General features: G+C 47.9%; 1 protein-coding gene across 2 annotated transcripts in view; it reads left to right on the top strand.

Moving 5' to 3' along the window:
• The first annotated feature begins 689 nt into the window (after window positions 1-689).
• Window positions 690-13,712, top strand: part of SRGAP1 (SLIT-ROBO Rho GTPase activating protein 1) — a 152,723-nt gene continuing 139,700 nt past the window's right edge. For both annotated transcript variants that reach the window (XM_040552246.1, XM_040552255.1), the window contains exon 1: window positions 690-1,315. In XM_040552246.1, the coding sequence (XP_040408180.1) occupies window positions 1,249-1,315 (67 nt within the window). In that variant the 5' untranslated portion in view covers window positions 690-1,248. The remainder of the gene's footprint in view (window positions 1,316-13,712) is intronic.

Raw genomic sequence — 13,712 nt, forward strand, 5'->3', positions numbered from 1 at the left:
GGTGACTCGCCCCGTGCCCCTGCCTGCAGCTCTTCCTGCCCTTTTAAACCACCTTCAGCTTATCACAGCGCTTGTCTCACAACCTTTTCACAAGGAAAGCCATGCACGATCGCTTGCTCGCTGGCCTGGACTCCATCCTTCTCACGCTGATGTCCATCGAGGCCATGGCCCCTGTGTGCCATGCACAGCACTTCAAGGCAGCAAGATTTCGGGTGGCCTCCCGCCCTGTTTTGTTTCCTTCCCCCACGAATAGCCCCACGCAGGGGTGCTGAGGCTCCTGTTCTCCAGAACCAGCTGCGTCCCGAGGGGGGCTGCATCTTCCCCCCAGTGCCACCATGCCCCCATCCCCCGCTGGGCCTGGGCACGCTGGGGCGCTCAGAGGGGCCACCACGAAGCCGCGCCCTGCCCTCGGGGGAACCGGGGAGCCCCACGGGGACCCCACAGATCACACCTTCCCTCCAGCCTCTCCCCCGGCCCCCGCGGGCTCGGCCCCTTCCCTCCTTCCCCCCCCGGGGCCCGCCGGGCCTGCTAGGCCTCCGCCCGCGGGGCAGCGGCGGCCGCCGGGGCCTCGCAGCCGGGCGCTGGGCGGCGGCAGCGGCCGGGCGGTGGCGGGGGGGAGGCAGGAAGGGAGGCGGGGAGCAGCCCGGTCCCGGAGACACCTCTCCGGGGCGCGGCGGGGCACCGCCCGCTGCTGGGGCTGCGCTCCCCGCCCCGGCCAGGCAGGGCAGGGGGAACCGGTGCCTCCGGCGTGCGGAGCGAGCGCGGCCGCCAGGCGGGCAGGCTACCCGGCAGCCCTCCTCCCTCCCTCCCTCCCTCCCTCCTTCTCTCCCTCCCTCCGTCTCTCCCTCCTTCCTTCCCTCCCTCCCACCGCCCGCTCTCTCCTCTCTTCTTCTTCCCCTTCCCCGGGCAGACAACAATGGTGGGGCGCAGCCGCCGGGCCCTCGCCTAGCGCCCCCCGCAGCCCTTCCCTCGGCCGCCCCCAGCCCTGCGGCGGCCCCGGGCCGCGGAGCGCTTCGCCGCCGCCGGCCGTGCCCTGCCCTGCCCGGGGCGATGGTGCCGGCGCCGGGCTTGGTCTGAGCGCCGCCTCCCGCCTCGCCTCCCCGCCCGGGGCCAGCCGCCCGCCGCCGCGCTCGCCCGGCTCGAGGCGAGTTGCGAGCCCGTCCCGAAAACCTGCTAGTCCTCATCTGATCCGAAGGCGAGCAGAGGAGGAGGAGGAGGAGGGGGAGAGGCGGAAGAAGCGAGCGGATAATGTCAACCCCGAGCAGATTCAAAAAGGACAAAGAGATTATAGCGGAGTATGAGAGCCAAGTGAAAGGTAAGCGCGGGGCGGCGGCTCCCCGGGGCTGCGGGCCCGGCTCGGCTCGGCTCGACTCGGCGCCTGTTGCCCCAACTTCACGAGCGGCCGCCCCCTTCCCCTCGTCCCCCCGCTCCGGTGGCCCCCGGCCGCAGACAATGGTGAGCCGTGCCCCTGCCTGCGGGCACATGGCCGGTGGCCCCCGCCCAGCCCTCGGCTCGCTGCTGCGCTGGGCTGGTGGCTAGGGAAGCCTCGTCGCTGGCCACCGAGCGAGGCTTTTCGGCCGTGCCAGGAAACGTCTCAGCCCCGCATCGCCGGGCTGTGCCGCATGCAAGTGTTGTGCCGGGCAGGGGCTGCTTTCCTCGCCCTCGGCGCTTTTCCCCCCGCTGCGGATGCCTTGGAGGATGAGAAAGTAGCGGGCTGGGCGGCGGCGTGGGTCCCCCGGCTGTCCTTCATATCGCACGAATCGCGATAAATGCGTGCTTGAAGGATGGGTGCGAGCCTGAAATGCAGCCCCCAAAGAGCCGTGCCACACCTGAACTCCGATTATTAAAAAAAAAAAAAAAAAGGTGTGGGTGTGCTCTTCATGCACCTAGGGAGGACGCTCCCTGCGGCCGCTGTGCAGGGACGGAGCATGTCCCCACACAGCCCCGGGGGCTTCGGCAGCCCCCTGCCCCATGAGGGTGAGGGCTGTGGACCTTCAGACCACGGCCGCTCCTCAGCTGCTCAAAGATCTGTTGACTTTCTGTAATCTCTCAGTCATTTTTCCTCTTATCTTGACAGTTTGATCTTGCGGGATCGAATGATTCTTGTGGTTTTTGTTGTTGTACTTAAAAGGAAAGAGGTAGTTTTTTGGTTTTCTTCTTCCTAAGCTCAACTTTTTTTTTTTTTCTGTGAAAAATACCTGTCACTGATGAAAGGCTTTGTGGGTCCAGGGTGGGATATAGGTTTAAAATAAATAAGAGACCTGTCAGATGGATGGGCAGGAGGGAGTGCGGGTCCTTGTCTGAGCTGGCAGGCCGAGGTTCGGGTGCCCGTCTGAGATGGACAGAGCCAAGACAGCTCTCACGCTGCTGGTGAATTCAGTGCCATCAAGCCGTCAGAGTATCGGTGCTTCTGCCTCTCTGTGGAGATGGCTCAGATTTGTCTTAATCACTGAGCAGGAAAAATGTCCATAATCTTAATCCCTTTGCAGGGTGTGCAGTCTATTCTTTGCCTACTTCTGACACGATTGTCACAGGCTCGGTGCCGACTAATTATAGCTAGTTGCTGTATAAGCCATTCTTTTCTTTTGAATAAATAAATAAAAAAGAAACGTGCCCTTCAGCTACATGTATTGGCTCATTTCCTAAACAACAAAGATTTAGGTAGCGAGCATTCCTGATAACCAGCCTCTCCTTTGGTGTCACGGTCCCCCATCATAACTGGAGGGGGAAGTGGCATTTGTATCCATAGCTTTGCGGGATTCTGACTTGTTTTGCTGCTTTGGGGGGTCTGTGTTGTGCACGGTCTGGTCCTGACCCTCTCGCTTGAATTGTTGATGAGCAGCTGTTGGGGAAAGTATGCTGGGCTAGAAATTGTAGCCAGGGCTGCTTTTTCTGCAACCAGTATCACTGCAATTGTATTTCAGGTGACAAGAACTCTTTGTATTAAGGGTAATTCTGCTCCATGCTAGCTCAGTGATAGTGTATCAAAGTTGTGATAACCATTGTGTGATACCTTGAAAATCTTTTTGATATTGGGCAGTCAAGGGCTAAGGAAACAGTCCTAATTAGCCAGCAAAGTAACTTTAAGGGGCTGTAAATGCAGGGACCCAGGTCCCTACATATTGCCTGGTGTTTCATGCGTTTGGATAGAAGAAAGGGTGTGGCCAAAATGCTTTTTCTGCCTGGATTTCTGGGGTTGCAGCCGCTACTGGATTGCTTGCTGCTGACACATTTAGTGTCAGTGAAAGATGGGGGTGACCGGGCAGCAAACTGTCCCTGTGAGGTCCTTGGGACCGGCGCCTGCACCACGCCGGGTCGTAGCACCGTGTCTATCCCATACCTCGTTGTCAGGCGGCGTTGAGCTTGGCATGCAGCGTGATTTCGGAGCCATCCCCCCAATGTGTGCGCTTGTAAATCCCATTGGGAGATGTCTGAATATTGATACTGAAGAAAAAGGGGCCTCCGATGTACATGGCTAGCAGACTATGCATATGGTGCCATTTTTGGAAATGAGGATTTAACAGTGTCATTCTTCACATAGCTTTTCTGCTCTTAACTCCTCAAATAGGAAGCAGTGACAGATGTTAATTGTTCTGCCTAGTCCCTGGATGGCTTAAACTGACCTCTACTCCATGGTCTGCTTGGATACTCCTCTAGTAATACCAGCATGTTGGCTGTTGCTTTAGTGGAGGTCATCCAGGAACAGCAAGAGCCTGCAGATGTTACCTGTTTGTCAAGCTGAAGTGGGCAAGGTACTTCTGACTTGTGGGCAGAACATCTTACTGCACATCATTTTTCTGTAATATCCATTTTCTTAAGGCTAATTTCTGTCAAGAACTACCCAATTGTAGAAATAAGGGAATTGTGTTCACTTCCTCCAACATCATACAGAAGGCGTAAGGGTATTTCTTAAGGGTGCCTTAATACTCAAGTTAGATCTGTCTAGATGGACATGTGTAGCCATTGTTTTGGAGGTTGTAAGGATATTATGACAACACAGGTACCTTAATTTGTAAAGACATAAAGGCGGCTGGGAAGTACTGCTTGGCTGTGTAACTCTTACTAGTTGGAAGTGAGCTATCTCGATGCGCTTCTGTTCCAGTATGACCTTGTTGCTTCGTAATCAACAAGGACCTACTTCTCAGTAACGTTTCACTTTTTAATTCAAAAGCTTTAGGAAAGGCATCAAGAGCTTGTTTATTGAAGAGCATTTTGACAGATCAGAGGAACAATTTTAATTATTTTTAAAATGGCTTGGGCAATGTGCAGACTATATTGGATTACTGAGTAAGATAGCTTCACATAATATCCCTGATCATCCACACTGTCAATTGCATGTGGATTTTTTGAGGAAAGCAGTAGTTTTACAGGGTCTCTGAAGTCATTAGAGGTGGATTTCCTGCCAACCCTGCAGCTGAGTGGCGGAAGGGAGTGGTGGTACGGCTAGAGCTAGAGAGGGGAGCATCCTGTTCAAATGAGCAACAGACAGGTGGCATAGTTAGGAGTTGAGCATTGCCCTTCTTGTATGTAATCCTACTTAAATTTACACACAGCACACCTTAGTTCAAACCTATGTGTTCACTCAGTTGACCGTAGTAGCCTATTATTATCACACCTTTTGTATTCTGTGGACCAGCCTGATACGGCTGAGGACTGGGGATGCTGCTCAGTAGCTTTCAGATGATCCAGTTGTTAAACTGGCATAACTGGCAGACTTTTCGAGACTTGGAGCTAGACTTCAGCACACAGAAGAAATGTGCTTTTCATAGGTAAGCACTGTGCTCACTGGTTACCTGTGCCTGTCTGTTCAGTGAGGCCCTCTGTATCTTTTGAACTGCTGAGTTGACCTTTGGAGTTTATCTTTTGTGCTACCTACCCAACTAAATCTTCAACTGGAAAGGCGTAAGAGAAGACCGACTGAGATGGTTCCTTTTTCCAACCTTCATTTTTCAGTTGGAAGTGACTGAGTAGAAATATGTTGCTTTTAAAATGCAAATCCAAAAGAAACTTTGTGAAGGGAAATGCTTCCATAAAATTGATAGGCATGTGGACATCTTCAGAATGAAATACTCCTATTTTCCACCAGAATCAATTTGTTAGAAGTCTGTATTATATAGAATAATTCACTTTTATGGAAAATAAAAATTCTAGTTTGTGAAACTTAATTTCAACTTGCTCCATATTAAAACAATTTAGAACTGAAACAATAACAGAAATCTCTTGGAGGAAGGGCTGTGTTGTAAAATAGAAATTGGGTTGAGGTTTTGGTAAAGGTACCTAATAACTACTTTGAAAAAAAAAAAAAAAACCTTTGTGATGAAAAATTTGGAATTGAGAATATATTGGATGATGTCAGAATTCTCATGTTGTATTTCAGAAAATTCATGAGAATTTGAAAATTCTGGCCAATTTCCAAAGTTCAAGCTTATCAAGTGTGGTTCAGTAGATTTTCTTCTGATCAGAAAACCTGGCCACAATAACTGTTGTCTAGTTCAGAAAGGATATTGCTTTCCATGTTGTTTTTGAATTTGAGTTAAGTGTTTGAGAGAGAGGCTATGGGAGGGCAGTTCCTTACCTTTTTTTTTCCTTTCTACTTTCTGCTCTCTGATCCTTCTCTTCAGAGTACAAATCTTCAGTTGTCTGGGTAAATATCAATGAGTTTGTAGATGGTTTTGCAGCTGGTAGGAGTATCTGCAGGTTTAAGTAGTTCAGTCATAAACTGAGCATTCTTTATTTTACTTCATTTTTTATTTTTTTGGGTGGTAGACAAACACCACAGCATACTTCCCAAAGGTTGTGACTGAAGAACTTCAGAGGTTTGAGCTCTCTTAGTCTTTCTAGTAATTAAGGAAAAAATACTTTTTGTGGTACCTGTTTTGAAAATACGGCCAACAGTCAGGAAATAGATTTTTTATTTTTTTCCTGGTTTAACCACACAGTGTAGCTGGTGTCTCCAATTCCTGCAGTGAAACTATTTATTATTCTGTTTGAATTTAAAGGTGGATGAAGTTCTAAGTGCTGTAGCACACATGAAAGGGCAAGCAATGAATGGATTGTCTGACTAGTATTTCTGGCAATATGGCAATCATAATGCATACTTAATATTTAAGTTTTGTCTATTCCTGCACTTTTTTTCCATTACTCTCTAAGAGAGGTTTAACATGTCTCTGCATCTATAGCAGTTTGGATGCTTTTATGATTACTTCTTTGGGGCTTTTTCCTTTTCCAAGTGTACTTTCTGTGCAGTTTTACTATTGCAGAATAAGGTTCTAAATCATGGTAAGGTTCATTTAATTTCCTGCCATTATCTTTTATTGGTCACTTTTTTATGAACTGAAGTACTGGTTGCTAATAAAATTAAACTTATAGCTTTGAAATGGCTGTGGTAAGACACAATGGGATCTGAATTTCATCTCATTTTCTGCTTCAAACTTTGCTTGAGTTAGCTTCTGCCTTTTGTGCAAATGGGTTTCCCTGCCAGTCAGTGGTGATGGGTGGTAGCGCTGGAAGGAAGCGGGTCAGAGCTGCTGAGACTGGATAAGAAGTCTCCCGCTGACCATTACACAGCCGATTAGAAATCACTGACCGTGCCTTGACGGTGCTCAGCGTGTCTGAGCTCTGCTTTGGACAGGGCTGGATATGGGGGACACCACGAACGGAGCCGGACAGGTGTCAAAGCAAGCACATGCTCCTCTGGTGGTACTTCTGCCCTTCAGCTTTTTTTCAAGCTGCTGCTACAAGTGGCAGATACGCTATCCCACATCTAACCTCTCTGGTCTCTGTAGTGGAAATTAGTGCTACCTTAACTCGTATTAATTCCTTATTAGAGTCTAATCTACTCTTAGTGCTTGGCTTTTGTGGAGTGAAATAGGCTTTGGAGCTGGGGGGAGTGGGGGGGCTTGCTTTCATTCACGAGCGATTAATATAAACGCGTACTGAGGCTCCTTGCACCCCACGTGCTGCCCCCTCTGCTTTCTGGAGGTTTTATTCTCACAGCAGCGTTTCCTCCGTGGCCAGCTTCTCCCACCGTGCCAGCTATTGAGCTGACCTTCAGGAGCTCTTCTGTGCTCTGCCGCGAGCTCTCTGGGCTGAGCTGAGCGTGGGCTGACCACCTATCGCCCAGGCCGGGCCTCCTGGCCCCGCTCGCTGCTGGTCAGTCCCGGAGCAGCCCCTTCCTCGTGAGGTTCCTCTGTGCCTTTTGCCACCCCACTTCTCATCTCTCGGAGGGCGAGAGGTGCTGGGGCTGCGTATGTGCGTGGAGGAAGAGAAACATTAGGCCTGGAGGTGGTGGTTGGTGGCACGATGGCTGTCAGGCCTGGATGGTGCTTGGTGGTGCCATGGCTGGCACGGCTGCTTGCGTGCCACCAGCGGGATGAGGCCGGCGAGCGTTGGGTTTTTGGGGTGAAGCAGCGAGGGAGACGCTGAGAGTGTGGGGTCTGTGTTCTGAGCAAGAGGCAGAGCTGTCAGCGCAGGAAGTCTGCTCGCTGCGCGGCTTTTATGCTACCAAGACTATGTCTGGCACCAGAACCAAAGGAGTTGGTTATCGCCGCTCTTTTTCCTTTGTTTCCAAGATTTAAACAACCGTAGGCTGTTGTGGCAGTTTGTGTGATGGCTTGGTCCTGTGGGAGTGCTCTGAGGCAAACAATTCACTTTGATCTGTTGTAACAGGAGCAGTGATCCTGAGGCAGAGCTTCCTCAGGAATCTGCTGTGTGCTGCTGCCCATGGGAGTTATCTCCTGGTAGACATGCAGGCGTGTCACAAGTTGGTTACGGCCACCCGATAGGCTAAACGTGGTGTATTACATTGTACCTGTGCTCTGCCCAGTAATTCATCATGTCCAGGGCAAAATGTTTGTACCCTAGAGCCATTCCCTATTAGCTGGTGTTTAATAACTGGAAAAGGAAAATTTCTTCAGTAGTCCCTTCCCTCTCCACTGTGCATGCAACTATTTCTCAAGCATACACCTGCATCAATTTCAAGGTGCAGTGTTCAGTCTTGCATCATACAACCTACTGGAAATCTGGATTTCACCTTAGAGAAGAATGAGGTGATTGATAAATGCTGAGATTGCAGTGGAATCTCTTTGTGGAAAGCATAATGAGACTGTTTTGCAAATAACCCCAAGCACACCTCATGCTCTGTTTCCAAGAACTGGTTTGCATATGGGCATGGTAATGGCTTGGTTTTGCTCCCTCCTGCCAGTGAGTACAGACATTGTCATGAACGGTTTGTCTTCCATAGAAGAAAAAACCACTTGTTTTATTTCATGGTCGGTGTAATCAAATCATCCCAGCTCTAGGTGCATGTCAATGATACAGGTGTTGCACGTAGGAAAAGTGCCCTTTGTAGCCTTTCACTTGAAACATTTGGGCAAGAAGAGGACCCAGCCTCCTGCCCCACAAAGAAATCTCCAGGAAATAAGCACCAGCAAGGCTGCTGAGTACTCTCAGAAGGTGCAGTGCTGAAAGTGTATGCTTTATGACTCGACTCTGTAATAGTGTGTCTGTGAGATGAGTTCAGGATGACCTGTGTCACTAACACCTAACTGTCCAGCGCAGGACAGCGCAGCTGACCTGATTTTAATGAGGTCCCCATGAAGGTGTGGGGGTGCTTGGATCTGCATTTACCTTGATCGTAGTGTTTGGGGTTGGGTGGGGCTGAAGGTTGCTTTTAAGTTAGAGTGGTGAGAGGAGAAAAAAGCTGTTTGTGGCTATTATTCTTCTAGGAAAAGTTTCAGTAGAACTTGCTTAGAAGTATGATCAGTTAAAATATCACTTTAAACTTTGATATGTTGTCTATTATTGACTGATAAAACCTCTTTGAATTCCACTTGGAACCTCCTGAGACTTATTACAGGTGTAAAGTGCTGACGAGCAGGCAAGAGAGTTGTACTAGTATATTAACCAAAATATTCTCAAAATATACTAGACATTTTTTTAAGATTGTGAAATAGAAGTGAAGTTACAGAAATTACACAAAAATACTGCACTTACAGCGTATTATTTCTTGCTAACCATATTGGAAATAAGCAAATGCAGCTGGTTTAGCGGATGGTGGCTTCCAGGAAGTCATGATTGCAACCCTGTACCTAATGAGCTGCTCTGGGAACCAGAAATGACTCCAGCACATTCATGTAAATGGACTGTCCAGACCGCTTAACTGACTCAGTGCTTACTCATCTGAATTACTCCACGTGTAGGAACTACCAGCGGTTCACTGGTGCTCTGTTGTGTCAGGAGTCTTCAGGATGCCGCTTTGACTCGTTTCTTCCAAGAAGCCACAAGTGGAGTAGTGCATGCTTCTTGCTTTGCTCTGTCCTTGTGTTAAACTAAATAAGGAGATGTGCTGATCCCCTTTCACTTTCCAGCATACATGCTTTCATATGGTAAAAGGCATCAGTCGCTGCTGTGCTAGCCAATTCCAAAGTATCTGCTTCCTGAAAATCAGAGGAGTCTGCTCGTGTTTACATAGTACAGCAGAAGTCTAATAAGATTCAGTGATAGCTCTTGTATGGCTCTGTTCTTTCAACAACCTGTCTTCTTTCAAGCCTTGCTGCTCTCAGCTTTTCCCCTCTGCCTCTTTTTAAGTGAAGAGAGGATAAACAATCTTAAGTGTTAGGTCAGAGACAAGATTAAAAAAAAAATGCATTCATTCAGTACCAAGACGAGCAGGCATCTGAACTGAAACTTTCTAACTCAGCAATCTCAGCAATTAAATTACTGTTTGGAAGGTAGTAAGAACAATGAAAATATTACAATTCAATTACATTGTGCTTTTTTTTTTTAATTATAGAACAGGAGGACTTAACATTTTGTTTTTTCTGCTTCCAAACACCTTTAGACTTCCATTGTTAACTTCTTTTTTTTATTATTTTTATTTATATTTTTTTTAAGAAGGAGACAACTGTCCAGTAAATAATCTGTCAGGAAAGATTGTATGATAGAATTGCCTGTGGTAACAGCAGACTGGTCCTGGTGATCCACACACAGTCCTTCCTTAAGCTTTTATATTCCTAGCAGTTTGGGGCGCTGAGTTAAGAGAGCTCTCTAGTGCATCCAGCCACAAGCCTCTGTACCAAAACATCCTGAGGCCAAGCTGAAGGGCTGAAAGTTACTCTTTACTCCTTTGACAGTGTTTATGGAGGTATTTGGAATGAATACTAAAAAGAAAAAAAAAAGTTTTTACGCTTAGTTACAGGACACTTGACACACCAAGGTTGTTGTAAGCGTTAGTGTTTAGATGGCACAGCATGCTTTTCCTCTTGCAAACCCCTAATTTGCCGGTTAATAAACTCTGCACATAAACTCTTAATAATAAACTCTGCACATAAACTCTTGTCCATAGGTGCCTTGTGCATGTGGCAAATTGGTGTCTCTGCATGCCTGGCATAAATAATATCAGCTCCACGAAGAACCAGCTATGTAATGGAAAGCTACCTTGTTCTGTGTTGCAAGCAGACAGAGATATGTTTAAGAAGTTGATTTTTTTTTTCCTAGCCTATGCTGGCTTTGCTGCCCGGTAGACTACTTGAGGTTAAGAACCAGCGTAATAGGATTGTTTGTAGTATGCACCTTCTTAAGGCTGCCTTCATGCATTGGTGCCCTCCGAATTTCCCAGCAGCAGTGCATACAACTCGTGAGATGCATCACGTCGTGACAGAAAGCAGAGGGGAGCTGTCAGTCTCCCCCAGTACTCACGTGTTGGAGCTGCAGCGAAGCGTGGAGCAGGAGCGGATCCACCGTGCCGGGATGATGGGGAGCGCGGTGCGGGCGGTGGGTCCCCTCCTGCTGGGGCTGCCGGGCGGAGGCCCCTCGGCTGCCACCGATGTCACACGAGCCCTGCCTCGGTTCTTCCCCCGCTGTGAGTGGCCCTGTACATCCCTGGCTGAGCTCATCGGATTACAGTCATCTCAGCTGTAATCCTTTAATTGCCAGCCACTTCTGGTGCCATGATGTTGTGGCTATGGGTCAAGCCCTGTGCTGCTTAAGCAGCACTCCCGTCGCTGCCTTGAACTTTACCTGAAGGAGGGTGGAATACGCTACCTTGCACAAATGCGATTGTATGGCTTTGTTGAGAAACAAGCAGCCAGGAGCACCTTGAACTGTCCTGTTCCTTGTAGCTGACTGAATTTGCTGAGTGGTTTCTTGACTGAAGTCTACATGGTCAGCTGTCTATCAACAGACTGCTGCTAAAACTAGAACTTATAAATCACAGACTCACAGAATGCCTTGGGTTGGAAGGGACCTTGAAGCCCACCCAACTCCAACCCCTGCTGTGGTCAGGGACACCTCCCACCAGACCAGGTTGCCCAAAGCCCCATCCAGCCTGGCCTTGAGCACCTCCAGGGATGGGGCATCCACAGCTTCTCCGGGCAGCCTGTGCCAGGGCCTCACCACCCTCAAAGAATTTCCTCCTTATATCTAATCTAAATCTCCCCTCTTCTAGTTTAAAGGCACTTCTCCTTGTCCTATCACTACAATCCCTGACAAAGAGTCTTTCTCCATCTTTCATTTAAGCCCTCTTTAAGTATTGTAAGGCTGCAGTAAGGTCTCCCTGGAACTAATAAACTGCGAATGTGAAGTAAAATGTTACTTTTTCAGGTTTCTGTTGAGCCTGAGAGGTTAGGGGGTGTGAGAGTTGGGGGTTTTGTATGGTTTTTGTACCAATCCTGCTTTGAGACTTGCTGCTTCTGGCGGCTTCTGCCAAGGCTTTAATGCATTATCATAACCATTCTGAATAAAGGCACCTCAGGGAGGCACAATACCTGCTTTTGCGGAGATGTCTCTGGTACTATAAGTAAAGAAAAGCATGAAAAAATTAATGGCTGAATTGTGGTCAATGAAAAAGTCTGTATTTGAGCAGAGCTCCTGAACTTCTGCCTGCAAACTTAGCAGAACACAGGGAATCAAATACTGAATTGTGTGTGGCTCTGGCTGGCTGTACCCAGACACAGAAAACTGGAGCATGTTTTCCACTTTTATATGTAAAAAAAAATCTAGTAAGATTTTTTTTTTTTTTTTTACACAGCTCAGCTCTGTGCTGACTCCATGTCACTTTCTGATGGCTGCAGGATGGCCTCTGTGGAGTGAGGGAGGTCTTGGCTCAGGCCTGGACAAACAGACTTCCAGGCTACCACAGCAGTTTTCGCGCTCTTCCGTATGGGCTGCAAGAGGCTTAGGGTGAAAAATACCCCATGGGATTGAATCTATGTGTTTGCTGTTTCAGATGCCATGTTTAGTTCCCCTTTTAGCTGCTGTCTCACTTCAGAGGTGTCCGTGGGTATGTTTATGTGACTGCATATACTGGCCTACGTGTTTATTCTGCACACTGTTAACAGGAGTTATAATTTAAAGCACAGCATCTCGCTAGCAGAGTTCCCCTTATTTATAGATCAGAAGCTGCTTTGCCTTCAGCTGGCAGAGGGAAGGGATAATGCTGGCCCCGTCCATGCTGATGTAATCTGAGTTGCCACTAGGGAAGGCCTGAAATGTTAAAGTTTCGTTTGATGAACCAGGTAGAAATCCATGTGATGCTGTGGTGTCAGGAGTCTGATCAGTGCAGCCTTCCTAGTGATCACAGCATTTACACGAGGAGTCTGCTTTCACATCTTGCTACCGTGATCTTACCCAAAACTGAGCTTTGAATCCCAGATTGCCCATCTTGCAAGTGATTGCTCCAAGAATGAGGTAATGGAATATGTGGGGACAAGTCTCCCCCTGTTTTCTTGTCTGTTGAAGCTGTTCTGCTTTTCCCCAGACTTAATGAATATTTAATTATTTACAGAGTGAATATGAATCCATCGCCTGGTGGTTAGAGCAGTCACCGAAGAGATACAGGTTTCACTATGTATTCCAGCAAGCGTGTATTCCTGCTCTTCTGCTTTTCTAAACAAATGAAAAAGGTGGAGAGGGAGGGCTGTAGGACTGAGGTGTTTGTGTCACCACTCTAAAGCGAGAATACTGATTTTATCAGTCTGGAAGGGGGAAGTATTCAGAGGATACCTTATTCATTCATTACATGTGGTCACGTAGTATACAAAAACACCCTGACCCTTTCCTTTGTATTGATTTTTAATTTTAATGCCCTGCTAGAGTTAAGGCAATTTTTGGAAGATTGCCTCGATGAAAAAAAAAATGTTCGCTCAGAGTTATCTGAAAGGTTCGTAAACGAATGTGTGTTTGCACGAACCTTTGCTCTGATTATTCTTTCTGAAGTACTCGATTCGTACAGTGTGTTCAGACATCTGCTGCAAGGTGATTCTGCTTTCCTGTTGCCCGAGTTGCCAATTCACAACCAGCTTTCATAGCAGTCACCATAGTCTTATTCTGGAAATATTCTTGACTTATTTCATATCTGCAGAGTGGGTTTTTTTTTTTGAGGGTGGAAAAATTGTCTTAACTACTGTTTAAGGAGGAAAGAAGAGGAGTGGGTTTGCAGATGTTTCTGAGGCAAATCTGCAGTTGTTAATCAAACAACAGTGAATGCGTTGATGTTTAGGGGCGAGCTGAATGGTTACGGTGCAGTTAATATAGCTGGAAGAAGAAAAATCCTGAAGAACCCTTTATTGGTTATGACAGTTGATCAGATTAGGTCTGTTGCAGAGCTGTTTCACAGGACAGCAGGCAGCACCTCAGGCAGACAGGGTGCTTACAGATGCTGGGCTTTACCCAGGTGTATTAACGTGCCTGCTCTTCCCTTGTACTACTCCAAG

The sequence above is a fragment of the Cygnus olor genome, chromosome 1 (genome assembly GCF_009769625.2).
Source record: "Cygnus olor isolate bCygOlo1 chromosome 1, bCygOlo1.pri.v2, whole genome shotgun sequence".
Taxonomy (NCBI): Eukaryota; Metazoa; Chordata; class Aves; order Anseriformes; family Anatidae; genus Cygnus; species Cygnus olor.